The sequence below is a fragment of the Pleurodeles waltl genome, chromosome 2_1 (genome assembly GCF_031143425.1).
Source record: "Pleurodeles waltl isolate 20211129_DDA chromosome 2_1, aPleWal1.hap1.20221129, whole genome shotgun sequence".
Classification (NCBI taxonomy): domain Eukaryota; kingdom Metazoa; phylum Chordata; class Amphibia; order Caudata; family Salamandridae; genus Pleurodeles; species Pleurodeles waltl.
In genome coordinates this window covers 32,202,664-32,229,345 of record NC_090438.1, presented here as the reverse complement: position 1 = coordinate 32,229,345, position 26,682 = coordinate 32,202,664, and the positions used below count along the sequence as shown (strand labels likewise).

At 47.5% G+C, this 26,682-nt stretch overlaps 1 protein-coding gene across 2 annotated transcripts; it reads left to right on the top strand.

The window, feature by feature from the left end:
• The first annotated feature begins 502 nt into the window (after window positions 1–502).
• NONO (non-POU domain containing octamer binding) lies at window positions 503–25,014 on the top strand. 2 transcript variants are annotated; one of them, XM_069209202.1, is made up of 13 exons: window positions 503–696; window positions 1,582–1,744; window positions 2,243–2,436; window positions 3,797–4,098; window positions 4,182–4,277; window positions 8,608–8,804; window positions 8,882–8,966; window positions 9,242–9,344; window positions 9,623–9,730; window positions 14,925–14,964; window positions 23,211–23,344; window positions 23,631–23,710; window positions 24,163–25,014. In XM_069209202.1, exons 2-12 carry the CDS (start codon window positions 1,582–1,584, stop codon window positions 23,673–23,675), a joined length of 1,467 nt encoding a protein of 488 aa, XP_069065303.1. In that variant the 5' UTR covers window positions 503–696; the 3' UTR covers window positions 23,676–23,710; window positions 24,163–25,014. The 2 variants fall into 2 exon arrangements, with proteins under 2 accessions (XP_069065303.1, XP_069065298.1); XM_069209197.1 differs by lacking the exon at window positions 23,631–23,710.
• Window positions 25,015–26,682: the final 1,668 nt, after the last annotated feature.

The window sequence follows — 26,682 nt, the reverse complement described above, 5'->3', positions numbered from 1 at the left end:
CCTGCATCCCACGCAGGCATAGGGTTGTCCTGATATTGATAGCTGCACCAAATCAGCATTGAGGGTTCAGGTATAGTATAGAAATAAAATAGTGTTAGTTGGCTTTGGGCCTCTGCGGGTCACGTGACCACGGCCTAGTGCCAGATGCTGAGACAAAAGCCCGCCGATGGCGCATTCACAGCAAGGTCTGCGCATGCGCACAGCGAGCACCGCACCGACGTTTCCAGATCGCCTTTCTCTCCTATGCCTGGCCGTCCTCAACCTAGCATGAATTAGAAAGAATCAAAATGTCGGCCTTGGCCCCGCCCATCGCGTCATCGACGTCTAAAAGAGCCAATCACCGGTTGCTGAAGAACCGGAACTTCCACCACCTTAGATTGACTAACGCCTCGTCAAATGATAATCTTAGCTCTTAGTTACAAGCAGCGGCAGATCTCCAATGAGCAGCAACGCGGGGCGTGACCCGTGGTGATAAAGGCGGGGCTGGGTGCACGTGAAGTTCGGTTGTACGCGCTCTTTCTCTCGCTAGCCCCGCGCGGAGGCCGCTGAGGAAATTCGACGTCCCAGGCCCGGCTTCCTCCCGCTCCCTTCCCCCGCTACTCACCCCGCGTGCGACCCCGCTCCCCCGTCCTCTCCCCGAGCAGCGCCCGTAGACCACTCAGCCGCAGGGCGGACAGCGCCCGTCGATCCGCAAAGGTAAGGGGTCTTTGGGGGCTTTGCTTCCGTCGCTGAGGCCTAGCGGGAGCCGCGGTCCAGGGCCGCCGGTAGTGCGTCTAGGCCTGAGGTAGAGCGGGCTGCGTGAGCGGCGGCCCCCCCGGCGGAGAGCGGCCCGGCGCAGGCCCATTCCTCCGGGGGTGGCTGTTTCTCCGGCCCGGGGGTGGTTCCGTTCCGGGGCTGGAGCACTTTCCCACCCGGAGCGGTGACTTCTCGTCTCCTCCGTTTCGGGGCTGCGTGGTGGTGGGTCCTTGGCTTCTGCCGCGGTGGGCCGGCCGGGTTTCTCCCACCTGTTCCCGGGCCCGAGGGGTGAGCTTACCCCGGCCGGAGCCTGACCGGGCTCGTGACTGCTGCGGGGTCTCGGGGGTAGAGGTGACGGTCCGGGGCTATTAAAGTTATCCCAGCACCGGTACCGGGATCCTTCCACGGGTGAGCACCGGCGAGGGTACCAGGGGCGTCTGGTGGTGCCATGGTCGGTAGTCGGGGGAGAGTGATCTAGTTAGTCCTCGGGCACTTGTCTACCGTCCTCCAGGGGGTGGACGGGAGAGCGCAGTTAGGTGCTGGGAGTAGCTTCAGTACAGGGGCTGACATTGTTTTCAGGGGTCCAGGGCCCTGGGAATGGGTTATATTCCGGGGCAGTGGCTTAAACAATTTCAAGGGAGCGTGGAGGTGTGATGGGGTGGGAGATGGCCTCTCGCAAGGGAGAGCTGATAGTCCGGTGGGTGGCGCTCCCCATGTCTCTTCGTCCCCCTAGTCTTGGTTTCATTAGAGGATTGGGTTTAAATGACCCGGGTAAGAGTGGAAGTGAGGAGCAGTGATTGGAGGCTTTGGCGCAGCGCCCTAAGCAGCTCTTGAATTCCCTTCCAGATGATGCAAGGCAACCGTGGCTACAGGATGGAGCAGCAAAACCACGCTCCCCGGCGGCACCCCCAATACCAAATGAACCCCTTCCCGCAGCACTACATCATGGAGGACGAGCCGCTGTCTCCCACCAACGGCGAGGAAGAGGAGGAGCCCGTCCCCAGCGTCAGTAAGTCTCCGGGCAAGAGGGCTTATGCCGTTTCCTAGTTCCCGGCGTTTGTTTTCACCTTTTTCTAGGTTGAAGTCTGGTCCTTTTTATATAATCTTGTATCTTGGTCACAATAACCCACCTGCTGACCCCATCAGTGCTTTGAATCTTTTTTTATAAGCACACCTGCTTTAACGTCACGCTGTGGTAAGACCTGACTGCTTCGAGGCAAATTAGGTGGGGATTCTCTACGTTCTTGGGGCTTTGCTGGCTCTCCCAGTGGGGTATTCCCGTCGAGTTATTTACATACTATGGTGCATGTTGCTTTTTGCTATGGTCATCGTTCCTTTCTCTTAATCTGGCTTGAGTTGCCACGATATAGTTAGTTTATTTTAGTGGCGGTCTTTTCTGTTTATCCCAGTGTTTGCTGTGGTGATTTGAGTTATCTGCAGACAAAGTACGAAGCACCCATCCTAGACCCTGTGGCCCCAACAAACCTTATTTTCTTTTCTTCGTTAGATGATGGTCTCACCATTGACTTGACCAACTTCCGTAAGCCTGGAGAGAAGACGTTCACTCAGCGCAGTCGTCTCTTTGTGGGAAATTTGCCCCAGGACATCACCGAGGAAGAGCTTAGGAAGCTGTTCGAGAAGTATGGGAAGCCTGGGGAGGTCTTCATCCACAAGGACAAAGGGTTCGGCTTTATCCGCCTGGTAAGTGACTTCAGAGGACACTTGTGGACCTATACAGGTGCTTGCTGGGTCACATGTTACTGTTCATAAAGGTCTTGCTCTCATTTTCCATGAGTGTTTTCCCTAGTCCGTATGTAAAGTTCTGCTGTTGTTAAACCACAGACCTTTGTACTGTCAGTCCATGTCGAGCGCATTTGCTTGCTGTGATTGTGTAGCCCGTGTGGTGGTGTGGAGTCTGACTGGTGGCAACAGTAAAATGTGCCCCAGACACTTTGTTGTTTAGTACTCCATACATGGCAAAGGTGAACATTAGCACTCCAGTTTAAGCTTAGTAAATTTCTAGGCCAGATCTGTTCTCACCTGAAGCATTAGACTTTAGAAAGCTGGTGATCTCCTCTGAACCTGAAAGCACCGGCTAGAAAACTCCAGAACCTCAGCAGTGTGAACCGGGGCCTCGTATGTGAACGGCTTAGCAAGGCAGACCATGTGTTCTGCTGTGGAAAACTTGACTGTTACTTCTACTATCCCATTTCGGGTATTGTATTGTAATCGTATTTATATAGCGCTTACTACCCCTGACGAGGCAGCGAAGCGCTTTTCGATGAGTAGCACGCTACTTCGGAACCCAACAAGAATTAGTGATGGATTAGTATTGTTAAATAATGAGTACAGTTTTAGTATTATGAGTTAATTTGAGCCGCGGATATGAGAGTTTGTTAGTTAGATTGACTGGAGTAATGGAGGGGTGGAGGAGGAAAGAAATCCAGAAGTGTTAATTGGGAGTATATCCTTCATTTACTCATCCCAAAGGCTTGGGATGAGTAAAGGGGGGCGGAGGGGGAAGAATTAGGGAGAGCATAGTAGCAGGGTGAGATGAATGCAGGAGAATTTAGTAGGGTTGTGTGGGAGGTCACAGAGGTAGAGTGAGGTTTGGTGAGTTAGATGTGGAGGTAAGAGCTTGGGCAGAGATATTTAGGAGATGAAAGTGGTAGGAGGGATTTGGGATGAGTCAGAGTGAGAATGGAGGATAGTTTGATAGAGACATGACATAAGAGTGATGAGTAGATAAGTGTGATAAGATGAGAGCAGGAATTCATAGATATCTAGGTACGAACAGTTAAGTTAGCCTGATTATAGGTGACCCATTACATCAAACACTTGTTTGCACCAGTCGTAAATTGTGATTTTATTGCACACAGTAATTAACGGGTATAGCATCTGTATTTAACAGATTTTTGTTGCAGTAAACCAACCCAGATGTTCCACAAAGCTTATTGCTTGACAAGATAAATAATTGATCTATTCATGTCCAGTTGCTCAGGCTGCTACTAAACTTGTCTTAGTAACTTTGCTATTCTAATAGAATGGGTCTTGTTTCCAGGAAACTCGCACGCTCGCTGAGATAGCCAAGGTGGAGCTGGATAATTTGCCCTTGCGTGGCAAGCAGCTTCGTGTCCGCTTTGCATGTCACAGCGCAGCTCTCCAGGTCCGCAACCTGCCCCCGTTTGTCTCCAACGAGCTCCTGGAGGAAGCCTTTTCCATGTTCGGTTTGGTGGAGAGAGCTGTGGTCATCGTGGATGACAGGGGACGGCCCACTGGGAAAGGCATTGTCGAGTTCTCCGGAAAGCCAGCTGCCAGGAAAGCCTTGGACCGATGCTGTGATGGATCCCTTCTCCTAACCACGTGAGTCTTACTTCATACCCCAGGTATCATAATGAAATAAAGGGTTCTGAATGATATTTTAAAATGGGTCGTTGCCATTGCAGGTTTCCTCGTCCAGTCACCGTTGAGCCCATGGAGCAGTACGACAACGAGGAGGGATTACCAGAGAAACTCATCCCCAAAAACCAAATGTTTCACAAGTGAGTGAACCCCCCCCCTTTGATTTCTGTGGGTTGGTGTTTTAATGAGAAGCCGGGTTGTCTCCTCTCCACCCCATGGTTATTACTCGTGTAGTGGTTTGTACTAGTATAGTTGAATCTTTGTATTCCGGAGTGTCTTCAGGTTCTAGTCTATTTGGTTGAATCATGCTATGAATTGATAGTATGTTGAAGGCTCACTTCCAAGCTATTCGTGACAAGCAGCCATATCATGAAAAACGGAGATTGCACTGTATGCACCAGTTCAGCCTGGGACTCTTGGTGTTTGCACAGAACACTTGAAATGTACTCTGGACCAGAATTCCTCGGATCCTAGTAGATAGCCGACTCAACTGCTTGGCAGCACTTCGTCTAGACCACGTTTACTTTGGGTGTGGAATCGAAGAATAGCTTTTTGGAGATAGTTTAGGAGTGAGTTAATGACAGGAGTACCAGAAGAGAAGTCTTGGTAGATGGCATTGCCACCAGCAAAGTGATGAATTCTCGCTCGCCAAGCACTAGCAGCACTGCTACTCATGCAGGGAGAATCCATACTACTTTACTCCAATAACTAGCCGACCATACATTACCCTGCGATCGCATATCAGTCTGCCTGTCCATCAAAATTGGTTCAATAATACAAAAGCCTGTGTGAGCATCTGATTTTCACAATCTTCCCTAGCCCAGTCTTTTCAGTAAGAGCTAACTCCTTTTGCCCAGGCCTGGTGGGTTTGACTGCCAGCTAGCATTCTTTTTAATTTAGGTTTCAGTTGTACCAATGGCTCTGTATATACTATTTCAAAATGAGTGTGCGGAGTCCAGGGGTTCCACAAGAGGCTTGACAGAGGCCATAATAGATAATACTAATGATCTATTTGTGGTTGTGTGGTCGAGCAGTAAAGCTTATCTGAGGGTAGTCAGTGTTTGTGGTACACACAGGCAATCAATAAGAGCACACACAATGACAACTCCAAGCCAATAGGTTTTTATATAGAAATATTATTTTCTTATTTTAGAACCACAAGATTCAAATTGCAGCTAAGTACATTAAATGTAAGGTACTTTGCATAGGCATAGCTAGAACTTTGAACCAAACAGTAATGGACACCATTTGGTATAAAATGGCTTAGGAAGTTGCCTCTGTACGTACAATCTCAGTGAGAGAGTGTGTGCAGAGTCCAAGGGTTCCCCTTGGAGGTTAATAGTGGCAAAATTAGATACTACTGATGTATTTTGTTGTAGTGTGGTCGAGCAGTAGGCTTATCAGAGGGTAGTGTTAAGCATTTGTTGTACACACAGGCAATAAACGAGGAAACACACTCAGACTTCCTCCAGGCCAATAGGTTTTATATAGAAAAATAGCTTTACTTTTATTTTAGCACCACAAGACTTGATGCAAGTACATAAAATGCAAGGTACTTCACACGGGTAAGTTTAGGACTTTGATTTAAAACAGTAGTACACACACATCTGGTTAAAATGGCAAGCTATTTTAAAAGTGGACACAGTGAGAAAATCACACAGTTCCTGGGAGAGGTACGTTTGGTTGAGTTTCTCAGGTAAGTAAAGCACTAACAATAACAAAAGTACCTAACTCTAGGGTGAACAATTAAAGTTTAGGAGCTAGAGCCCTCACACACCCGTAAGGGTGTCATGCTTCATCATCGGGAAGCTCCTCGTCAGACCGGCTGGTGCAATATCTGACAGGCTCCCCTTTTGGGGGCTCTTTGCCGGAGATCTTTTTATATATATGGTGGCTGCAGTTAAATCATGAAGGTCAGACACAACTGTCTATCCAGAGGGGTTACGCTCAAGATTAAAAACATACTTAAGTGGAAAGAGTAATGCTAAACCACTTTAAAAGCCTGGAGTACTGGCAAATTGAGGACGCCTATATAAAACTATAGGCTGGATCGTGCTACTCCCCGAGGGTCCCCCCCACACGAAGAGGGCGGGTGACCTTTTTTTGTTTCAGACCCTTGACGAGACAGTTCACACAAATGTAAGTGACTGTTATTTATCTCTCACACATACAAACATGTTGACCAGACCCTAGGGGTCAGGTGACAATTTCCCAGTACTCAAGGCTTTTAAAGTGGTTGAGCATTACTCTCATTTTCCACTTAAGTATGTTTTTAATCTTGATCGTAACCCCTCTGGATAGACAGTTGAGTGTCTGACCTTCATGATTTAACAGCAGCCACCATATATATAAAAAGATCTTCGGCAAAGAGCCCCCGAAACGGGAGCCCGTCAGATATTGCACCAGCCGGTCTGACGAGGAGCTTCCCGATGATGAAGCATGACACCCTTACGGGTGTGTGAGGGCTCTAGCTCCTAAACTTTAATTGTTCACCCTAGAGTTAGGAACAGTGTACTTTTGTTATTGATTATACGTATTGGGAGTATGTACACTGGACCTCTAATTCTCCTGATCCCTCTCTTTGTTGAAGTAAAGCACTTAGTCAGTCTCCTGGGCTGGCATGCAGGAGGCATCTCTAAGATGCCCTCTGTGTACATTTATCAGATCCCAAACTGGCATCAGTGTGTGTTGTGCTGAGAAGTTTGATACCAAACTTCCCAGTAGCCATTATGGAACTGTGGAGTTAATTTTCGACAAACTCCCAGACCATATATTCAGTATGGCTATCCTGTACTTACAATGTCTAAGAATTGGCGTAGACACTGTAGGGGCATATTGCTCATGCAGCTACACCCTCACCTATGGTATAGTGCATTTGCCTTAGGGCTGTGAGGCTTGCTAGAGGGATGATTTACCTATGCCACAGGCAGTGTTATGGGCATGGCAATCTGAGGGGAGTGCCATGTCGACTGTCTTTTTCTCCCCACCTGCACATACAAGGTGTGAAGCAGTGTGCATGCTGAGTGAGTGGTCCCCAGGGTGGCATAACACATGCTGTGGCCCTTAGAGACCTTCCCTGGCCACAGGGCCCTTTGTACCAGGGGTATACTTTACAAGGGACTCATCCGTGTGCCAGGGCTGTGCCAATTGTGGAGACAAAGGCACAGTTTTAGGGAAAACACTGGTGCTTGGGCCTGGTTAGCAGGGTCCCAGCATACTTTCAAAGCTGGAATCAACTAAAGGCAAAGTTAGGGGTTAACCATGCCAACAGTGACCTTTTCCTACAGTTCCTATTTAACAGCATGATTCTGTTTGCACCCGGCCATGCTGCTCAATGGTGCGTTTGGTGCAAGCCTAATTCTGAGTGCCCCAATATCCATAGGAGCCAATTTTACATCTTGCACCTTTTCCCCTCTAAACCCAGCCAGCCCTGTGTTGCTAGTGGTGGGTGTTTGGGGGGGGGGGGGGTTTAACTTGAACCCCAACCCATGGACATCCTAACCCCTGGAGAGTGGAACTGTACGTCATGTACCGTACTAACTTTCTTCTCCCCGAACTGTTTGAAAATTGACTTTTAAAACTGATTATGGCTTTTTATTTGAAAACCGTTTAACTTGCCAAATTGAAACAGTGGTGATAAAAATGCTTGCTACTTGCAAATGTACTTGCCTGCAATCAGAATATTGTGGTTCTAGAAATAAAGTGCTTTTGCTGTATAAAAACAGTGGGCATGGAATTACTACCTGTGTACAACAAAAGCTTTGCACTACCCTCTAAACCTAACTGCTCAACCACACTACATCAAGAGAGCATTAGTATTACTTTTTCAATCTCTTAAGCATTTGGGGAAACCCTGGACACTCTGCACGCTCTAATTTTGATATACTATATACAGAGCCAGCATCCTACATTGGTGGATCAGCGGTAGGGTCTACAACTGTGTTTTTTCTTAAGTATTTGACAGTTTTAGTTCTGTCTCCCTTGTACTTCCTTTTAGCTCTGTTTTTGCTCTTGTATGTCCTTTTCTTCCCCATCTTGTGCTACATGTTGCCCCACACCAGTGGGCTGCTGTAGTGTACCCTACCTCCATGTGCATCTTTTTTTACTTCATACTCTATCTACTCCTCCGTTACTCCACACCTTCGGACTTTTTTTGTTAAAGTTTTTTTTAGTTCTAATGCATCACTGTCTGCCCTCTTGTATCTAAATAAAAAATGAAAGCAAATGGCACCAACCCTTTTGCTGGCCACATGCATGTGCACATCAGTGGAAGGTCCTCTGAGACCACATCCTTTTTGATGCCTGTTGTCCTGACTGCACAGCGTGCCAGAAGTAACTTGCAACACCAGTTGGTCTCAAAGACTAGGCCTATAGGCTTTGTTAATTGTTTAACTCCAGTGATGTTGTGAACTGTAAACTTTTACTTCAGCCCCCCGATTAAGAGAACTGCTCTTCACTGATGCTTTGCAGGGAACGGGAGCAGCCTCCTCGCTTTGCGCAGCCTGGCTCCTTTGAGTATGAGTATGCCATGAGATGGAAAGCGCTGATTGAAATGGAAAAACAGCAGCAAGAGCAGGTGGACAGGAATATAAAGGAGGCCCGGGAGAAGATGGAGATAGAGATGGAGGCTGCACGTCATGAGCACCAGGTCATGCTGATCCGTCAAGGTTGGTGCTTGCTGTATTTATCTTCTCTGAGGTAGGCAACTGGCTTCCATCATTTTAACGTGCACTTGTTTTAATAGATCTGATGAGGCGTGAAGAGGAGCTAAGGCGAATGGAGGAGCATCACAATGCAGAAATGCAGAAGCGGAAACAGTATGAGCTCAGGTAGGATACTTTGTTGTAGTTCACACATTTCAGAATAGAGTAGAACTGAAGGCGCTTCTTTGTTGGTATAAATGAACCTTCAGTGGATCACATTGTAAACTTTTTCTCTAGCCAGAGTATGACTTTCATCGGTAACTGCAATTTAAGCAACCAACAGAACTGGTGGGTGGGGGATGCTCTTGCGATGTGGTCTGCCTTGCATGGTGGTGGCTTTTCAGGTCGTGTATCTATCTAAAGTTAAAATTTCAATCAATAACTGTTTGTCATGTTCTTAGGATTGAGGAAGAGCGTAGGCGACGCGAAGAAGAAGCTAGGAGACAGCAAGAGGAAATGATCAGACGGCAGCAAGAAGGCTTTAAGGCCAGCTTCGCTAACTCGGTAAAGTGAATCATGCTATTCTTGGCAGGGTTTCAACCACGTGCATTTTCCCTTAATTCCTACATAATGGCCAGTATTTCATTTTACTACTGGTTCCCTTTTACAAGCAAACTATGGCTTCCATAATGCTGTAGTTGTGTGCACTTTGGGCTTGGTTCTCAACTAGAAAAATCTACCTATTAAGGGATAAACGTATATTGTGTTAAACCTAACCATATGGGCAGTTTACTGCCTGAACACTTGAATGACCTCTCATTCCCTTGTTTGTTTCCTTGCAGGAATCAGGCTATGGAGGTTCTCAAGGCGCTCTAGGAGGTGGAAGTATGCATTCAATGCAGAGCCATCCGCTTGCTACAGATATCCCTAGAGGCAGTTCAGGATGGGAGGTGAGTTTTGAAGCTTTCCTTTTCATCTTGCTTTGAAGTGCTGCCTACTATTTAACCCGTGATAGTTTGTGTGCACATAGACAAGATGTTATCCAAGCACTGCCTGTGTGTAGGAAGTTGGCTCTGTATGTGCTATTTCAAAGTAAGGAATAGCATGCACAGAGTCCAAGGGTTCCCCTTAGAGGTAAAATAGTGGTCAAAAGAGAATACTAATGCTCTAGTTTGTGGTAGTGTGGTCGAGCAGTAGGCTTATCCAAGGAGTAGTGTTAAGCATTTGTTGTACATACACATAGACAATAAATGAGGTACACACACTCAGACAAATCCAGCCAATAGGTTTTGTTATAGAAAAATATATTTTCTTAGTTTATTTTAAGAACCACAGGTTCAAATTTTACATGTAATAGCTCTTTTGAAAGGTATTGCAGGTAAGTACTCTAGGAACTTTGAATCATTACTTTAGCATGTATACTTTTCACATAAAACACAATAAGCTGTTTTAAAAGTGGACACTTAGTGCAATTTTCACAGTTCCTGGGGGAGGTAAGTTATTGTTAGTTTTCACAGGTAAGTAAGTCACTTACAGGTTTGAGTTTTTGGTCCAAGGTAGCCCACCGTTGGGGGTTCAGAGCAACCCCAAAGTTATCACACCAGCAGTTCAGGGCCGGTCAGGTGCAAAGGTCAAAGGGGTGCCCAAAACACATAGGCTATAATGGAGAGAAGGGGGTGCCCCGGTTCCAGTCTGCCAGCAGGTAAGTACCCGCGTCTTCGGAGGGCAGACCAGGGGGGTTTTGTAGGGCACCGGGGGGGGGGGGACACAAAGTAGCACAGAAAGTACACCCTCAGCAGCGCGGGGGCGGCCGGGTGCAGTGTGCAAACACGCGTCGGGTTTCCTTCAGTTTTCAATGGGAGACCAAGGGGTCTCTTCAGCGATGTAGGCAAGGGGGGGGGCTCCTCAGGGTAGCCACCACCTGGGCAAGGGAGAGGGCCTCCTGGGGGTCACTCCTGCACAGGGGTCACTCCTGCACAGAAGTTCCGTTTCTTTAGGGGCTGGGGGCTGCAGGTGCAGGGTCTTTTCCAGCCGTCGGGAAATGGAGTTCAGACAGTCGCGGTCAGGGGGAGCCTGGGGATTCCCTCTGCAGGCGTCGCTGTGGGGGCTCAGGGGGGACAACTTTGGTTACTCAGTCGTAGAGTCGGCGGAGGGTCCTCCCTGAGTTGGTTGTTCTCCACCAGTCGAGTCGGTCGCCGGGTGCAGTGTTGCAAGTCTCACGCTTCTTGCGGGGAGTTGCAGGGGTCTTTAAATCTGCTCCTTGTAACAAAGTTGCAGTTCTCTTGGAGCAGTGCCGCTGTCCTCGGGAGTTTCTAGTCTTTCTTGAAGCTGGGCAGTCAGAGGTCGCTGGTCCCTTGGAAAGCGTCGCTGGAGCAGGTTTCTTTGGAAGGCAGGAGACAGGCCGGTAAGTCTGGAGCCAAAGCAGTTGGTGTCTTCTGTTCTTCCTCTGCAGGGGTTTTTCAGCTTAGCAGTCCTTCTTCTTCAGGTAAGTTGCAGGAATCTCATTTCTAGGTTCAGGGAGAGCCCTTAAATACTAAATTTAAGGGTGTGTTTAGGTCTGGGGGGTTAGTAGCCAATGGCTACTAGCCCTGAGGGTGAGTACACCCTCTTTGTGCCTCCTCCCAAGGGGAGGGGGTCACATCCCTAATCCTATTGGGGGAATCCTCCATCTGCAAGATGGAGGATTTCTAAAAGTTAGTCACCTCAGCTCAGGACACCTTAGGGGCTGTCCTGACTGGCCAGTGACTCCTTGTTGCTTTCTTTGTTCCCTCCAGCCTTGCCGCCAAAAGTGGGGGCCGTGGCCGGTGGGGGCGGGCAACTCCACTAAGCTGGAGTGCCCTGCTGTGCTGTGACAAAGGGGTGAGCCTTTGAGGCTCACCGCCAGGTGTTACAGCTCCTGCCTGGGGGAGGTGTTAGCATCTCCACCCAGTGCAGGCTTTGTTACTGGCCTCAGAGTGACAAAGGCACTCTCCCCATGGGGCCAGCAACATGTCTCTAGTGTGGCAGGCTGCTGGAACCAGTCAGCCTACACATAGTCGGTTAAGTTTCAGGGGGCACCCCTAAGGTGCCCCCTGTGGTGTATTTTACAATAAAATGTACACTGGCATCAGTGTGCATTTATTGTGCTGAGAAGTTTGATACCAAACTTCCCAGTTTTCAGTGTAGCCATTATGGTGCTGTGGAGTTCGTGTAAAACAGACTCCCAGACCATATACTCTTATGGCTACCCTGCACTTACAATGTCTAAGGTTTTGCTTAGACACTGTAGGGGCACAGTGCTCATGCACTGGTACCCTCAATTATGGTATAGTGCACCCTGCCTTAGGGCTGTAAGGCCTGCTAGAGGGGTGTCTTACCTATACTGCATAGGCAGTGAGAGGCTGGCATGGCACCCTGAGGGGAGTGCCATGTCGACTTACTCATTTTGTTCTCACTAGCACACACAAGCTGGTAAGCAGTGTGTCTGTGCTGAGTGAGGGGTCTCTAGGGTGGCATAATATATGCTGCAGCCCTTAGACCTTCCATGGCATCAGGGCCCTTGGTACCAGAGGTACCAGTTACAAGGGACTTATCTGGATGCCAGGGTGTGCCAATTGTGGAGTCAAAAGTACAGGTTATGGAAAGAACACTGGTGTTGGGGCCTGGTTAGCAGACCTCAGCACACTTTCAATTCAAAACATAGCATCAGCAAAGGCAAAAAGTCAGGGGGTAACCATGCCAAGGAGGCATTTCCTTACACTGTGTAAGAGTATCTAATAGTGAAAAGTAACCATTTTCCAATAATTGCAACCCTAACAATCAAGTTTAGTATTCAGCAGTGTGAAAGTTATAGAACCTTTTTGATGGGCACGTTTAGAGACCTGTCCCGTTTAACTATGAAGTAATGACTGATGTCCTTGTGGACATTCAGTGGAATAGGGTGATGCGGTCAGTGTATAGATCTTCATATTCCAAATGATTAAGCATGCTGCAAGACATACTGTTTCTGTATGGTCAGGAAATGAGTTGTGTTGGATACATCTAAAACCAAATCTGTATCAATGGACCGGGTACCATGGCATGGCTCAGATTCATTTACTGTTGTGCCCTATAGTATACATTTTGGACTTCTACCCTTCAAGTGGTAGACTTCAAGATGTCTGTACGGCTGTTGTATTGAAGCATGGTTTAGTTTCGAATTGTGTGGTTGTAATTATGCTGCTTGTAGGAAAGTACCCTCTTTTTGCCATGGCCCAGGATACCCAAGAGACCCTCAATAGCCCTGAAAGTGTGATTGGTCACCTAGCCAGGTATAAGAGGGCTCTGATGTCACCTGCTGACCTGGCCACTCAGATGCTCCCAGAGGCCTCTGCCCACCTTGGATTCAAGATGGCAGAATCAAGGGACCCTTTGGAGGAGCTCTGGGCACCACACCTGGGGTGGTGATGGACAGAGGAGTGGCCACTCCTCTTTCATTGTCCAGTTTCACACCAGAGCAGGGACTGGGGGTCCCTGAACCAGTGTAGGCTAGTGTATGAACAGAGGGCACCAAATGTGCCCATCAAAGCATACCAGTGGCTTGAGGTTGCTACTCCTCCCAAGGCATGTAAACACCCCCCCCCCCCCCCCTTTCCAAATAAAATCCTTTTGTTCTGCCTTCCTGGGCTTGAGCTGGTAAAGCAGCGGGAGGAAAATCCTGTCGAGTGAAAAACCCGAAATGCTGGTAGGAGCTATGCTGGGGCTCCTCTAACCAGCACTCCTGGTTTCAGCCAACTTGGGTGCAGCTCTGTGCGTCTGGTATTCGATCTTAGTGGAGTGGTAGGAGCTTGAAGACTTGTGGTTACCGATTTTTCTCCAGCAAGCTTCTTCAGCTGTTGTCCCGGTGTTGCCAACTGGAGGCCAGTCAGCTGGTGCTCAATCACTTGACTGGGCTCCAGAGACAGCTTTTTTTTTTTTCTTTTTTTTTTTTTTTGAGCAGGACACAGTCCCTCTCCACTTGCCACAGGTGCAGCCCTCAATAGTGCAGCCTCTGCTGGTTCCTGAGTGCAGAAGGTTAATTGTCCTTCGAAGTTGGTTGAGATCTGAGTTCTGGGTGCCTCAGGTAGTATGCATTTTGTAGGCAATGGTCTGCCACAGCCCCTCCCTAGTGTCCACTTCCTGGTAAGTGTGGCATGACTATCCCAGTGGGCACCATTTTGTCCCCAGGAGGGTAGAAGATTGCCTGTTGAAACTGTCCACTGGAATTATGATTTTTTGTATAATTTGCTGCATTTGCCACATCTGCATAATTAGCAAATGGACCGTAAGTTACTGAATATTCAGTGGCCTAGTCCTACTCAGTGGAATGCCTCTGCAGCTTGACTGGCCTCCTTTCTGTAGCTTGTTGCTCAACTTTGAGTGCTCAACTGATACTGAGGTAAAACCTTTGATAAAAATAGTAACATGTAGAAATGACAAAATGAAGTAATTGTCAGTGTGCACATAATTAACCTGTGCGTGCAACATACTTCAAATATTCCTCTCCTGCCGCTTAACTCCAGTGGTCATGATTATGGTAATCTTTATAGCAATGAGGATTCAGAAAAACTTTCAATGGGCTATATTGAATCTGACTTTCTGTTTTTGTGCAATTTGTATTAAATCTGCATGAAAGCTCAGACTTGTGATCAGTTGTAGGTGTGGTGTAACCCTGCCTTCTCAAATCTAGTGCTTCATTGAGATTTTTGTGCGTGGTGTATGAACAGACCCTCAACTGAATTCAAGCCCTTTCTTTCCTCTAAGTGATACTTAAATTACTATGTTCCTGTTATGCATGGAAACATTCTTGGTCCTGGTGTTCACCCTATGAAGTGGACTCTTCCTTTTAGCTTGGTGTTCATTATGCAATTCTTTCCACTGTTACCATGTCTTGCTTTCCTTGCCAGGTGTACTAATTGCTTTTTTTGTGGAATCCCAGCTGCTCCTTTGTCCAATTTTTGACTACGCTTGTAACCTGGGGATATCTTTGCATGACTAGTTTGCCTTGGGTTGCAAAACAGTCTCCTGCTGTGGTACTGTGGAAGTGTAGCCTGGTAGAGTAAATATCTTGAGTTAGATACTGACAAATTACAAGATTGAAAGTTCTGTATAGTTGTATGTGTTAACATGCATCTAATTGTGTTTCAGAGGGAGCAAGAGATGAGAATGGGACAGATGGCCATGGGAGGTAAGAATGGCTTCTGTTTAAACCTTTAGACTTGGATGCTGGATACAGTGAAAAACTGGGCTCAGCATTCTACAGTTGTGCCTTATTCTATTGCCCTATCACATTGTGGCTACATTCTGTTTTTGCTTATATGCAGTGAAGAAATTGTTCTCTAGTGCTTCATGCAGCATTTTAGCTCCAGAAGATGAGTTACCTTTTTCTGTCATTGACCAAACTGAATCCTTTACCATTCGATCACTATTTTCTGGAATGGCTTTACACTTTAACCTGCCTGGCCATTGGTGTTTGTTGGCCTGTTTTAACTGTCCGTCTTGGATGGATCATGTTGGAGATTTTGGCATGCATTGAGACTGCTTTAGAGTGGCTTTGTTTTTCTTCGGCTAATTGCTCAACCTGTCAAGGAACTTGTTGCTTGTTGGTAGGGTGTTAACATTGAAGGGCCAACATTCAAAAGCCTACCATGGTGATCATGAGTTTTTCAAATTGAGGCATTTTCGGCTCCAACTTAAGCATTTGATTTGAAAATATGTATTGATTCCTTTTTTTCCTTAACTGAGCTAGTTTGTTTGACCAGTGTGCAGCATTCCTGAATAGAACATGTGATGTAATGAAACCACTGTCTGACCGTAGTTACTCCTTTTCATGGGACATCCTGAAAATTGGCAAAGGCCTCTGGGTAACTGCTCCTTCAGAACCACCGTCCCAGTATTCTTACTGTTGAGCCAGTGGCTTTTTCTGCGACTACATTCTCCTTAAACTACAGGTGGTCATATGTATGCTAAAAACACTTCGTCCACCTAGCTGGTATCTAATAGCTGTTCTGGTAGATGTGGATAGACCTGATGTTCATACCATCCCAAATCCGGGGGGGGGTGAGTTCTGAACAGCAACAGACCCTAGACTCGCAGAAAACTTGTCCCTCTCAAAGGCATGAGACAACAAGCAACTGTGTCAATTGGGTGGAGGGACTCCTGTACACAGACCCCAAACCTGGTGCAACCAGGAGCGATTGCCTCAGCAGTTTAGGCAGTTTCTCCTCAATCTAGCCCATAATCTCCCTAGCTGGGCATCTGGACCGACCAATTTGGAATTGGCCGTTTCTACTGGCCCAATATGTCCAAAAAAAGTGAAGGAGTTTTGTAACTCCGGTGTCACCAGCCAAGCCAGTGGTAAGGCAGGTGGTCACCCAGAGGTGCCTTTCATTCCACTGGCTGTGGTTGGGGTTCCCTTTGAAAGGGTTGGTATGGACTTTGTGGGTCCACTTGAACCACCCAAAGCCTCAGGAAATCAGTACATACTGCTAGTAGTGCATCATACTACCAGACCTTCTGAAGCAATTCTCCTTTGATCTAGCTCTTGCAGTAGGCTAGGCCCTTACTGGTATCTTTACCAGGGTAGAGATTCCGAAGGAGGTGGTTTGACAGGTGCCAACTTCATGTCAGCTTAACTAAAATACATGTGGAATACTCTCTGTATAAAAACCTATTGGCATGGAATTAAATCTTAGCACATGTGCTCATTTATTGCCTGTGTACAACAAATGCTTAACACTACCCTCTGATAAGCCTACTGCTCGGCCACACTGCCACAAAATAGAGCATTAGCATTATCTAATTTTGCCACTATCAACTTCTAAGGGGAACCCTTGGCCTCTGTGTACACTCACTTTGAGAGAGCATATACAGAGCCAACTTCCTGCATACCCCCTGGGAGAAGTGTTGGTCAGCCAGTGAAGGAGGCCTTTGCTGTGGTCTGGGCCTTGAAGTTGAGGCCATACCTGTTTGGCACTCAATTTCTTGGTCAGGCAGACCACAAGCCCCTCTTATGGCTTAAACACATAAAAGGAGAGCATCCCAAATTGTTGAGGTGGTTCATCTCCCTTCAGGGACAAGACTATACCATGGAACATAAACCTGGGAGTAACCACTCCATTGCAGATAGACTTCAGATAGTCCCACTTAAACAATGAAGACTCAACTAGGCAGTGTTAGTCTTATTGTCCTTCTTAAGGGTGAATTGTGTAGGAAAGTCACACTTTTTGGCACAGCTACCCACTTTTTGCCAGGTTATCAGTGTTTGCAATGATTTCTCTGGGATCCTGCTAACCAGGACCCCTGTGATTGTGCTGTACTGTACATTTTGTTGCTTTGGTACCCTTGACACCCCACAATTGCCACACTGGTGTACTCATGTAAGCCTTTAGTAACTGGTAGACAGTTTTTGGGAGACACACTATATACTAAGTGGAATGTGAAAGTTGCCCTACCAGGACAAGAGGTAAGTGGTTCTCCCCAAGCCCACCAAAAAGATTTCAGTAAAGGATATTGGATCCTGGAAGAAGGAAACCTGGAAAAGGAGACCAAGTCGGTTCACATTGGAGTGTCTGGTGGTGGCAGGAGCCACTACCCACCTGTCTGGATGCGGGACCAGTGTGACAGTGGACAAAGACAGTCTGTGGTATAGCACAGGAGCAGCTGAAGTGTTCCTAGAGTGATGCAGTCGGATTGAAGTCAGTGGTGTGGAAAAAACACGAAGTCTTGGCAAGGACCAATGTGGATGATTAGAAGTGGAGTTGCTGGGGACCAGAAAGGTCCAAGGCAGACTCAACCCCCAGAGGGGAGTCCTGGGGTGACTCAGCAGTGAAGTTGCAGGAGGCGGCAGCCTCCACAGGCAGCAAGCACAGGAGTTGAGGTGAGGCACCTAGAAAGGAGTCCCACATCACAGGAAAAGCACACAGATGGCTGTGCGTCACAGGAAGGACTGCTGAGGGCTGGAGCCTGAAGAGCCCTTGTGTAGGAAGCTGGCCTGGTGTGAGTACCTAAGGCATTATTACCTTATACCAGGTCCAAGTATCCCCTTATGAGGTAGTCTGTATAGGAAGCCACGGTACTCTAGAGGTAGCTGTGGATGAGACCAGCAGAGCTCATGCAGTACCATTGTGTTCACACATTTACACACATGAAAATCAGTTACTATCAAAGGTACTTTTTTTGTTAGTAACACTAAAACACTAGATGGGCAATTCTCAAATAGGTAAGTAAACACATTATGTACAGTACTAATCAGGAAATAGGCTTAAATAGTAATTGAAAAAAGTTGGCCCTATTAAAGACCTATGGGAGACTAAACCATATACTTAAAGTTGAGTGCAAAGATTGGGGTCCCCGCCCAAGTAAGTGAAATCAGAAAAGGTAAGCTGTAGTTACTAGGAAACCCCAAAGGTAAGTAGTACTGGGTTACTATTCTCCCCCCCCCCCCCCCCCCCCCCCCCCCTTACCACCCCTGTGACCTTGGAGGTAAGTTACTGGTTCTACCAAAACACCCACCCCTTCAAAGGATTTAAAGGATCCTGGAAGTGAAAGACCTGGAAAATGGGATCGGGTCTAGTTTCAGTTGGAGTGTCTGGTGCTAGTAGCCCCTACCCACCAGTCTGGATGCAGGAGTTGGTCAGCGTGAGACTGACAGTTGGCAGTGCAGCACTGAAGCAGATGAAGTTTGACATCTCGCACCGGATGGAGGATTGCAGTCAGACTGGTGTGAAAAAAACACCAAGCCTCAGCGGTGCAGGGAGTCCAAAGAAAAGCCACAGGCAAGTCCCATGCAGCACACCTGAGATGTCCCATGCAGCACACCTGAGATGTCCCATGCAGCACACCTGAGATGTCCCATGCAGCACACCTGAGATGTCCCATGCAGCACACCTGAGATGTCCCATGCAGCACACCTGAGATGTCCCATGCAGCACACCTGAGATGTCCCATGCAGCACACCTGAGATGTCCCATGCAGCACACCTGAGATGTCCCATGCAGCACACCTGAGATGTCCCATGCAGCACACCTGAGATGTCCCATGCAGCACACCTGAGATGTCCCATGCAGCACACCTGAGATGTCCCATGCAGCACACAGCCTGAAGATCTTTGAGGAGATGCCAGCAAGCCTTGGTAGCTGCAAGAGATGCGGTGCACAGGTGTACTGTCCTGCGTGGGAAGGCAAGGGCTTTTCCTCCAAAGTTGGACAGCTTGCAGGGGACCATTCCAGGCCACCTGTGATGCAGTATCCATACAGCAGTCAGTCATTGTTGCAGCTGGTTCCTGCGAATGCAGGGGAGTGACTCATTCACTCTAATGGAGATTACGTCTTATTTTTTTGTGGAGGCTGAAGAATCATTGCCCTTGGATGACCAGGCAGGGAAATGTTGAAGTTGCTGGAGAAACGGAGCGGAGTAGTCTCTGTAGCTGCAGATTGTAGGTTCCTATGAAGTCCAGTTGCAGTTCCATTGGCCAGAAGTCTCTGAACGTCTCAGGAGTGCTGCTGGGGTCTTGCACATCAGATCTGAGGACCCACCCAAGAGACCCTGAAAGGCGGGGGGGGGGGGGGGAGAGAATGACGTCAACTGACCTGACCACTTGGATGCTCCCAGAGGTCTCTGGCCACCTTGGATTCAAGATGGCAGAATCTAGTGGCCACCAGGGGAGCTCTGGGCACCAGCCCTGGGGTGGTGGACAGGGGAGTGGTTTCAACTGGCTGCTGGGAAGATCCTCCAACACAGGTGGTGGTGCTCGGGGGTTCTGCTGTCCAACAACTTGGGAGACAGTGAGCCCTTGCCTCTCCTAAAGGACTGTACCCATGTGCACTGTGACTCTAGGAGCAACTAAGGCTTGGGGGGAGGGTAACATAGGGGGTGATGTTCAGCTCCCTTCTAACTATTCCGCTATTCCCCCAACACTTTCCCTCCAGTTGGGGGAACTGCCTATAAGTAATCCAGTTCAGTGATACTGAAATAGCACTGTGGTTCCTTTCATGTGATGAGTTGCTGTGGTATTGCAAGTGCTTTATACTCCTGCTCACCACAGCTACCACTAGAGAGCCCTGGCTTCCTAGACCCTGTCTCACTAATAGGGGAAAAGTTATAGGTGTCCACCACTCACCAAGCCAGTGACAAAGCTGGGTCCTGTAGAGAAATGCAACTAACTGCAAAAAATGACATCTGAGGGGAAAAGTGTAAAAACTTAAGTCTTGAAACACAGCAGATGTAGCCTGAATTTCGTGTTTAGCTTGAGGTCCAGTTCAGCATTGCTTCAGCACTCTTGAGAGGATGCCACAAGAGCATGTTTGCAGTTCTTTTGAGCTCAAGTAAGGCTTTAGGTGGGCAGATATTGTCTTCTGGTAGCCTGCTAGATTGCTGCAGCCAGCATATATTAGCTGTAAAGACTACCTTGAGAGAACAAATCAAGAAACCCCTTTCTCTGTTGCAGTGTTCATAAAAGAGCAGTCGATGGATTGTGCAAATGTTTTGCCTGCTGATTTGGAAAACACTAATAGAATAGGTCACATTCGTGCAAGGGAAAGTGAAATACTGTATATTGCAAATATCTTTAGTTTTTATCAGTTATATATTTTGGGAGGGTAAGATAGTGGCAAAGACAATTCTAATGCTCTGTTTTGTGGTAGTGTGGTTGAGCAGTAGGCTTATCAGAGGGTAGTGTTAAGCATTTGTTGTACACACGAGCAATAAATGAGGAACACGCACTCAAAAGACAATTCCAGGCCAATGGGTTTTTATATCGAAAAATATATTCTTTATTTTAAGAACCACAGGTTCAAGATTTACAAGTAATACTTCAAATGAAAGGTATTTCACTCAGGTATCTTAGGAACTTTGAATCATCACAATAGCATGTACCGTTTTGGCACAAATGGCAATAAGCTATTTTAAAATTGGACCGTGCAAAATTCAACAGTTCCTGGGGGGAGGTAAGTATTTGTTAGTGTCACAAGTAAGTAAAGCACTTACGGGGTTCAAAGTTGGATCCAAAGTAGCCCATCGTTGGGGGTTCAAGGCAACCCCAAAGTAACCACCCCCGCAGCTCAGGGCTGTTCAGGTGTAGAGGGCAAAGTGGTGCCCAAAACGCATAGGCTTCAATGGAAATAGGGGTGCCCCGGTTCCAGTCTGCCAGCAGGTAAGAGACACAGGAGTCTCTTCTGCAATGCAGGCAGGCAAGGGTGGGGGGGTTCCTCGGGGTAGCCACCACCCACTCTGGCTAGGAAGAGGCTGCTCCTGGGGGTCGCTCCTGCACTGGAGATCGGATCCTTCAGGTCCTGGGGGCTGCAGGTGCAGTGTCTTTACTAGGCGTCTGGTTCTTTGAAGCAGGCAGTCGCCGCCAGGTGGAGCCTCTGGATTGCCTCTGCAGGCATCGCTGTGGGGGCTCGGGGGGGGGGGGGGGGGGGGGGGAGAACAACTCTGGCTACTCAGGGGCTCGCAGTCACCGTGGAGTCCTCCCTATAGAGTTAGCTTTCCGCAGGTTGAGCTGGGGGTGTCTGGTGCAGAGTTGAAAGTCTCATGCTTCCGGCGGGAAACGTGTGGTCTTTAAAAGTTGCTTCTTTGTTGCAAAGTTGCAGTTTCTTTGGAGCAGGGCCGCTGTCCTCTGGAGTTCTTGGTCCTTTTAGATGCAGGGTAGTCCTCTGAGGCTTCAGAGGTCGCTGGGACGCGTTGCTGTTGCAGATTTTCTCGAAGTTAGAGAGGCCGGTAGGGCTCGGGCTAAAGCAGTTGGTGTCTCCGTCTTCTCTGCAGGGCTTCAGGTCAGCAGTCCGTCTTCAGGTTGCAGGAATCTATCTTCCTAGGTTCTGGGGGCCCCTTTATACTCCATTTAAGAGTGTGTTTAGGACTGGGGGGGTTAGTAGCCAATGGCTACTGGCCCGAAGGGTGGCTACACCCTTTGTGCCTCCTCCCTGAGGGGAGCGGGGCACATCCCTAATCTGTTGGGGATTTCTAAACGTCAGTCACCTCAGCTCAGGACACCTTAGGAGGAGTTCTGACTGGCCAGTGACTCATTGTTGTTCTCATCTCCTCTGGCCTTGCTGCCAAAAGTGGGGCTGTGGCCGGAGGGGGCGAGCATCTCCACTAGATGGGATGCCCTGTGGCGCTGTAACAAAGGGGGTGAGCCTTTGAGGCTCACTGCCAGGTGTTAGTTCCTGCAGGGGGAGGTGAGAAGCACCTCCACCCAGTACAGGCTTTACTAGCCACAGAATGACAAAGGCACTCTCCTCATGTGGCCAGCAACATATCTGGTGTGGCAGGCTGGCAAAACTAGTCAGCCCACACTGGAAGTTGGGTATGTTTTCAGGGGGCATCTCTAAGATGCCCTCTGGGTTTATTTCACAATAAAATGTACACTGGCATCAGTGTGCATTTATTGTGCTGAGAAGTATACCAAGCTTCCCAGTTTTCAGGGTAGTCATTATGGTGCTGTGGAGTTCGTGTTTGACAGACTCCCAGACCATATACTCTTATGGCTACCCTGCACTTACAATGTCTAAGGTTTTGCTTAGACACCTGTGGTCAGATCAGCCTCCTGCCACATTGAACACCACAGGAAAAACACCCACTTTATTCAGTGTCCCTGAAAGTAAATCTTAATGCTGTAATGACTGAACATACGGCTCAGGGGCCAGGTGTGGTGCTTTTTTCTATCTCAAAGGGCCTATGATTATCCAAGAGTGCACCGTTTTTCACACCGCAGTCAAATTTTTTTTTTTTAAAGCAGACCTTATGGTTTTAGTTTCCATCTTGCATATTTGCACAACTGGGGTGTGACTCGTTCTGACAGATTTGGGATTGTCGGTAAAGAAATTACTTTTTGCTATGATACCTGCCCAGAATAGTTTACAACCAGCATATTTTGAACAAGTCGTAAAGCCAGGTTTAAACATCTAGTGCTGCGGCTAGTACTTCTGCACTTTCATTTGTAGTGGTGGAGGTTGGGTGTTTCTCTACCCACCTCAGTGAATTACACACCTTTTCAGAAAATCAGTCCTTTTTTTTTTTCTTTGTCATGTCTTAATGTTTAGCTGACCGAAGAGTCTAACTAAACCTTATTGGCTGTAGAGCTATTGTGCTGTAAGGCTGTGGGGTAATTGTCAATTTGGTGTCGGGCATGTTCTGTAACTACATGGAACAGGAGGTGTACTCGCAGTGTTGTAATAGCAGAAGCGAATAGATAATATGATGAGAAATTTATTGAGGTGATTAGAGTTACCGGCTAGGAAAGTCTTGAAAGCAACACAGAGCTATTTGAGCAGTTGATTAAAGTAGGGACATGAATTGATCTAAAATTTTAACTGTAAGGAAGTTCTAATGTACAAGTGTTGGCTGGAGTTTGATCTGAAGATGAACATGGAAATAAACCTGAAGATTATCTTGCTGGACATTCTTGGACTTGCCATAATTTTCTTATTGTCCTAGGTGCAATGGGAATGAACAACCGTGGCTCGATGTCAAGTGCTCCAAGTGTTCCGCCCAGTGCAGCAGCAGGAACAGGGACACCCACTGCAGCCACAGCTCAACCAATTATGCCTGAGGGGAGTGCCATGGGAATGGTAACGTATAGCACATTAGTGGCATGCTGCTAGTTTACTTTTTTGGGTGCTAGTGAGTAGTGGATCATTGGATTGATGTTAGCCTTTATTGGCTGCCTTTTAATTCGGGAGAGTAGGAAAAGAGGGGTTGGGTGGGGGTGGCACCACACTTGGAGGTAGACATATTAAATGGCACACATTAATTCTCCCAGTAGTGTCATAAAATTTGGGGCAGACAGGTGGGCAGCTGCTCCCTATTTGGAGAGACTGTTTTAATTTGCCCTTTTTGTTTTTTTATACTTTATAGATTTTGTTAAAAGCAATACAAGCTGTTAGAACACACCAACAATAAGACGTGTTGGTCAGGAACACAACCATTACTATAGGGTAAGAAACAGCTTTAGGGGATTATAACCAAGGTGTAGGGTCTGTCGAACAGTTTAACTTTCTTCTGTAAAATAAGCCAACATAAGGGCGACACATTTGTTACTTTCTGAACCCTCATGTTGGTGGGAGGGAGGCTTAGTTTGCCAACAGATTGTGGGAGATCCTGAATATTATCTTCTCTGGGCAGCATGTGCTTTGACCTCTCATGTCTTAATGTTGTAATTGTCATACACGTGATTGGTCTCCCAGCAGCTTTTGCAGTAATTGCCCTTGTAGAAATTTCTATTATTGGTCAAATGAGTTTCAGGACCTGTCTCTTACAAATTTTTGTGTGCAGATGATCCTGAGGTAAGATGTGGCATGCTTGGGGGCTTAAGTAAGCTGGTGTAACTAAACTTATTGTACAGTATACTGAAAGATTTACCTACTGACCTGTTTCTTTCTTTATCCAGACTCCACCCCCTGCAGACCGCTTTAGCCAGAACAGTGCAATGGAAGGACTTGCAGGTGCTCTGGCAACAGGTCAGCAGCAGCCTGGTTTCAACAGAGGAACACCTGGTGGAGACTTCGGGCCCAATAAACGTCGTAGATATTAGACTCCTTCTCCCTTGTTTTTGGGAGGGCCCTTGCTATTATGTCAGGGTGATATTTCACGTCTATTTTGTGGACAAAGCTGGTGCTGTCCTGAACAGCTTTCATATTTCACTTTTGTTTTTTTAATTTAAATAGAATGGCTTATTGCATCGTGTTCGACCAGTGCAAAGCTGATATTCTCCTGGTATTGCCTGGATAAAGTCCTCTCCCAATACCTTTATCATTCCAAGCAGTGGCTTCCTTTCTCCTGAAGCTGTGCTATTTGTCACCAAGCCCTGCAGATAACTGCCCCCTAAAAAGGGACTTTTGGTTTAGTTTGCCTATTGTCTTCACATCTTGTGGCTCACTTCATGCCCAATTTACCCCATCATGCAGTTAATTCAATAAAGGGGTTTTAGTATTTTTTTTTTAATTAACATACACATTGGCCTCTGGTTTTTTGGGGCAAGTGTAGTGTCTTCTTGACCATCTGTTAAATATGGTTCCTTTTGATAATGTGTTGTAGCTGTTCATTGTCTGGCAATTAGTAAGGTCGTTCTTGGAAATATACTGTATCCCAAGCTGATTGGACTCAATGCAACAGTAACCATGACTGTCTAAGCCTTGTTCCATGTATTTCTTTTGCATTGGGATAAAAGATGTAAAGTAACACCAACCGGCTGTGCGATGTGATGGTAATGTATTTAGTAAAGTGAATTTTAATCCCTTTTCATCTGGTTTCTTTGTGCTTCTTGGTGAGAAGTGACTGGTTGAGTGCTGGATCATGTCCCTTGATTTAAAAGCACCTTTCTTTCGTTAGACTTTACTGGTAAGAAACTGGAGTGTTGACATTAAGGGATGTGGTGGTGTGTGCATTTGTGACATCTCAGCTGGTGCTGAGATAGGAGAATGGACTGTCTCCATTCATGAATTAGGCAGACTGGTACCTGGCTACATGGCTAGACAGTCCCACCAGGATATTGCAGCATTGTAGGACAATGGCCCTTGTTGCTGTTGCTCCCACCTTTTGCCTTATATTGATGCTGACTTGTCTTGAGTGTGATTGGACCCTGCTTACCAGACCCCAGCACCAGTGTTCTTTCACTAAAAAAAAAAAAATATATACCATTGTTTCCATAATTGGCACACCCCTGGGACACAAGCCCCTTGTAAAATGTACCAGGGGCCCTGTGACCAGGGAAGGTCCCTCAGGGCTTCAGCATTTGTTGTGCCACCCTAATGGACCCCTCACCCAACACACACACTGCCATTGCAGATTGTGTTGGTGGGGAGAAAGGCAAAGTTGACATAGCATCCCCCTCAGGATGCCATGCACACAACACTGCCTGTGGCATAGGTAAGTCACCCCTCTAGCAGGCCTTAAAGCCCTAAGGCAGGGTGCACTACACCACAGTTGAGGGCATAGCCGCATGAGCAATAAGCCCCTACAGTGTGTCAATTAAGACATTGTAAATGCAGTATGGCCATGTAAAGTACATGGGCTGGGAGGTTGGCATTACATGAATACTGGAAAGTTTAATATCAAACTTGTCAGAATAATTAAGCCCACACTGATGCCAGTGTTGTATGGATTATATAAGTACAGGTTGGTTAATACAATAAGTAAAGCACTTAAAAGTTCAGTCTCTGGGGCATAGGTAGCCTAACGTTGAGGGTTAATGTCCACCCCAAACACCCAGCAACACAGGGCCGGTCAGGTGCAGAGGTCAAACAGTAGCCAAAATAACATGGACTCTATGGAGACTGGGTGCTCCTATTCCAGGTGCAGTGGGCAAACAGGGCATCAGGTTTATAATAGGTTTCAATGGAGAGACCCGGGGGGTCACTCAGATGTTGCAGGCAGGGCACAGGGGGTTTCTCTGGCCCAGCCACTGACTGGGCAAGGGTGTGGGCCACCTGCTGGTCACTGCTACACCAGTGGTAGGTTCTTCACGGGCCTGGGGGCTGCAGTGGTTCTAGGTCTGTTTATTCACCCCGGACAGTAACTGGGGGGGGGGGGGGGGGAGATTCCCTCTGCAGGCGGCGTGGGGGTGCAGAGGTTAGCCCAGGGTGGACACATTGTCAGTAGCCTGGGGATACTCTGGGTTGTTTTCTCTGGACACAGGCCATGGGCGTTGGGTGTAGAGTGGTGGGGACCCACGCGTCTGGATTGAGATGAGTCCCTTTAAAGACTTCTTGGTTGGACAGTGTGCTGATGTCCATTGGAGTTCTTGATCCTTTCTTAGGTGTGTTGGGGTAGGGGGGTGTTTGGCACAGTGCAGAAACCAGGCCTGCATTGGGTTGATGGCCTTCACACATTCCCTCCCCCACTCCTTTTACTGGATCTGTAACACCTAGCAATGAGCCTCAAGGGCTCAGGCTTTGTGTTACAATGCCCC

Coding starts and splice junctions, on each gene's coding strand:
- NONO (XM_069209197.1), top strand. CDS start 1,582: ATGATGCAAGGCAACCGTGGCTACAGGATGGAGCAGCAAAACCACGCT. Junction 4,278..8,607: donor AAAAACCAAATGTTTCACAA/GTGAGTGAACCC, acceptor GATGCTTTGCAG/GGAACGGGAGCAGCCTCCTC. Junction 9,345..9,622: donor AGGCCAGCTTCGCTAACTCG/GTAAAGTGAATC, acceptor GTTTCCTTGCAG/GAATCAGGCTATGGAGGTTC.